The 3,804-nt window shown below is 42.7% G+C and overlaps 1 protein-coding gene across 1 annotated transcript in view; it reads left to right on the top strand.

Annotated features, from left to right (window-relative positions):
* Positions 1–3,804, top strand: part of LOC112069707 (uncharacterized) — an 11,946-nt gene that overhangs the window by 5,907 nt on the left and 2,235 nt on the right. Inside the window, exon 4 of the mRNA XM_024137085.2 lies at positions 2,706–3,034. Within this exon, the coding sequence (XP_023992853.2) occupies positions 2,706–3,034 (329 nt within the window). The remainder of the gene's footprint in view (positions 1–2,705; positions 3,035–3,804) is intronic.

The raw sequence follows: 3,804 nt of genomic DNA, 5'->3' as shown, positions 1-3,804 counted from the left end.
AACAGAGTTATACATGTGAGTATTAAGCAAAAGTTTGTGGAGTATAATAGTGTGGAGTATAGTAGTGTAGAGTTATAGCAGGTGAGTCAATCGTGGTGTAGAGTATAGTAGTGCGGCGTATAGTAGTGTGGAGTATAGTAGTGTGGGTATTAGTAGTTTGCAGAGTATAAAGTGTGCAGAGTATATAGTGCAGAGTAAGTAGTGCGTGAGCTATAGTATTGGAAGGATTAGTAGTACAGAGTATAGTAGGCGGGAGTATAGTAGTTGCAGGTATAGTGGTGCGGAGTATAGCAGTGCAGAGTATAGCAGTGTGGAGTATAAGTAGTGGTGGATAGTATGCAGTGTGGGAGATAGTAGTGTCGGAGTATAGCTATTGGTAAGTATGTGATATAGTAGTGCTAGAGTATAGTAGTGTGGAGTATAGTATGTGTAGAGTTATCTTAGTGTGAGTTATGTAGTGTAGTAGAGGGTATCAGTGGGGGTATAGTGTAGAGTATAGCGTGGGAGATATAGCATGTGGAGTATCAGTGTGGAGTTACGTTAGGTAGAGTATAGTAAGTGTAGAGTATAGTCAGTGGTGGAGTATCAGCAGTGTAGAGTATAGCAGTGTAAGTATAGGTATGTGGAGTATATTAGTGTAGAGTATAGCACGTGTGGAGTATAGCAGTGTGGGTGTATAGTAGTGTAGAGTATAGTGTGGTAGAGATAGGTAGTGTGGAGTATAGAGCTGTGGAGTGTGATAGTAGTGTGGAGTATAGTAGTGTAGAGTATAGTAGTGTGGAGTAAGCAGTGTGGAGTTATAGCAGGTGAGTTAGTAGTGTAGAGGTATAGTAGTGTAGAGGATAGTAGTGTAGATATGAGGTGGAGTATAGCAGTGTAGAGTATCGTAGTGTAGAGTATATGTGTGGAGTACGGTGTTAAGTATAGCAGTGTTAGAGTATAGAGTGTAAGTATAGTAGTGTAGACAGTATAGTAGTGTAGAGTATAGGTAGTTGGTGTAGAGTATGGAGAATTGTTAGTATAGTGTTGGAGTATAGTAGTGTGAGTATACATGAAGTAGTAGTAAAGAAGTAGTGGGAGTTAGTGTGGAGTATAGAGTGTAGAGTTAGTATTGTCAGTTGTGGAGTATAGCAGTTGAGGAGTAGTATTGGAGATATCAGTGTGGAGTATAGCAGTGTGGAGTATAGTAGTGTAGAGTATAGCAGTGTAGCGAGTTGATAAGTAAGTCGTGAGTATAGCAGTGTGGAAGTATAGCTAGTGTGGACGTATAGCGTAGTGTGAGAATAGTAGTGTGGAGTATACAGTGTGGTGTAGAGTATACGAGTGTGGGTACGAGTGTTGGAGTATAAGTCAGTGAGAGTATACAGTGTAGAGAGTATGAGTGTGGAGTATAGTAGGTGGGAGTATAAATAGTGTTGGGTATAACAGTGTAGAGTCTCGTCCGCTCGGAGTATGATGGTGAGAGTATAGCTAGTGTGCGAGTATAGTAGTTGGAGTATAGCTAGTGGGGAGAGCAATGTGGAGTATATTGTGCAGAGTGGTGTTGAGGAAAGGAGGTAGTAGTATGGAGTATAGTAGTGTAAGAGTGTAGTCATAGTGGTATAGAGTTAAGTCTCTGCTATGGGTACAGTTAGCAGTGTTGATGTAGCTGGGGAGTACAGTATCGCAGCTGTTGAGTAGTGTAGGAGTACGATGCAGTTAGTTGAGCAAGTATAGAAGTAGTGTGTAGAGTATAAGTAGTAAGAGATATCATGGTAGAGTTAGAGTGTAGAGTATCAGAGTAGAAGTAGTGGTGGTGTGGGTATAGTGAGTAGTAGTGTACGAGTTAGAGTACAGCGAGTAGTATTGGAGTATAGTGTGAGAGTATATTAATTGCAGAGTAGTGTTTAGTAGGTATGAAGTAGGTGGATATGTATGTGTTAAGCAATAGTAGAGTAGTATTGTGTGAGTAGTAGTGCTAGGCATGTAGTGTGTGATATAGTAGTAGTAGTGTTAGGTAATAGGTAGTGTGTGAGTAGTATGATTGTTGTGACGTAGATAGTAGTTGATACAGTGGAGTATGTGATTGGAGTATAGGTAGGTAGAGTATATTAAGTGAGTGTAGTTGTGAGTAGGTGGTATATAGTATAGGTAGTTGTGACTGAGGGTGTATAGTAGTGTAGTGATAGAGTTATTTAATGCAGAGTGCTGTTGAGTTAGTGTTATTAGTAGTTGTGTACACAACTATACTCTACACTGCTATACTGTACTGTACTCTACACTACTCTACACRACTATACTCTACACTACTATACTCTACKATGTACCCCTATACTCCACACTACTWTACTCTGCTATACACCACTMTACWCYRCTATACWCTRCTATACMCWACWWTACYCMACRYTACTCCACWCTACTCYACTCTACACGACTATACTCCACACTAMCACACTCTGCTATACACTRCCATACTCTACGTTACTCCACACTACCACACTCTGCTCTACACCACTATACTCCACACTACTATACTGTACACTGCTATACTCTGCGCCACTCTACTGTGCTCCACTATACTATACTCTACATTACTATACCCTACACTGCTATACTCCACACTACTATACTCTACACTGCTATACTCTACACTACTGTACTCCACACTGCTATACTCTACACTACTATGCTACACTTCATTACTCTGTCCAACTCTATCTCAACAGCTGAGAGTGGACTACAACTTGCATCTGGCCGCTCCGGTTCCATGCAACACCAGCCAGGAGCTGCCCCATCCCATCATGACGGTGGTGCCTACCAAACTACAGTGGTCTCTGAGGCCCAGTCCCAACTCCAATCTTCCATCATCCCTGTCACTGGCACGTCTAGCCCCATCTTCACTCCAAACCCCACCATCCACACACCTATACCCACCGACACACCTCGCTTCGCCTGCACACGCACACCCGTCGTCATTGGTACACCATCCCCCACCTTCCCTGGTACACTTACCTCCACCTTTACCTGAGACATACCCATGGAGCAGTGTTCACAGGTAGGCTACACGCAAACACATCACATCATTTAGCTCAGTGCTTTTGTTTACTCTTTGTTTTATCTCGAAGTCAGTTGAACTTTCTTCAAAGTTTTCAATCTCTAGATAGAATCCTCTAATAATAATTTCTCCAAATATCAGGTACATCATGAGGCAGAAACTAAGAGTTAACTTTCTCCATCATGTGCCAAGACCACCACCTGTATCAACTACTAACACACCTAGTCCTGTATCCCCCAACCACATCAACTACTAACACACCTAGTCCTGTATCCCCCAACCACATCAACTACTAACACACCTAGTCCTGTATCCCCCAACCACATCCACATCAACTTACTAACACAACCTCCTGTATCCCCAACCACATCAATACTAAACACACCTATGTGATCCCCCAACACATCAACTACAACACACCTAGTCGTATCCCCCAACCACAGCAATACTAACCACACCTAGTCCTGTATCCCCCCAACCACATCAACTACTAACACACCTAGCCTGTATCCCCCAACCACATCAACTACGTAACACACCTACCGTAATCCCCCAAACAAGCATCAATACTAACACACCTAGTCTCGAATCCCCCAACACATCAACTACAACACACCTAGTCCTGGTATCCCCCAACCACATCAACTACTAACACACCTAGTCCTGTATCCCCCAACCACATCAACTACTAACACACTAGTCCTGATATCCCCCAACCACCATCTGCTGCTAACACTGTCAACAGAACATTCCACACAGAGCACCATGTA

Source organism: Salvelinus sp. IW2-2015, unplaced genomic scaffold (assembly GCF_002910315.2).
Source record: "Salvelinus sp. IW2-2015 unplaced genomic scaffold, ASM291031v2 Un_scaffold1085, whole genome shotgun sequence".
In the NCBI taxonomy this organism is placed as follows: Eukaryota; Metazoa; Chordata; class Actinopteri; order Salmoniformes; family Salmonidae; genus Salvelinus; species Salvelinus sp. IW2-2015.
Note: the sequence above shows the minus strand (reverse complement) of the source record. Positions and strands in the feature narration are given on the sequence as shown.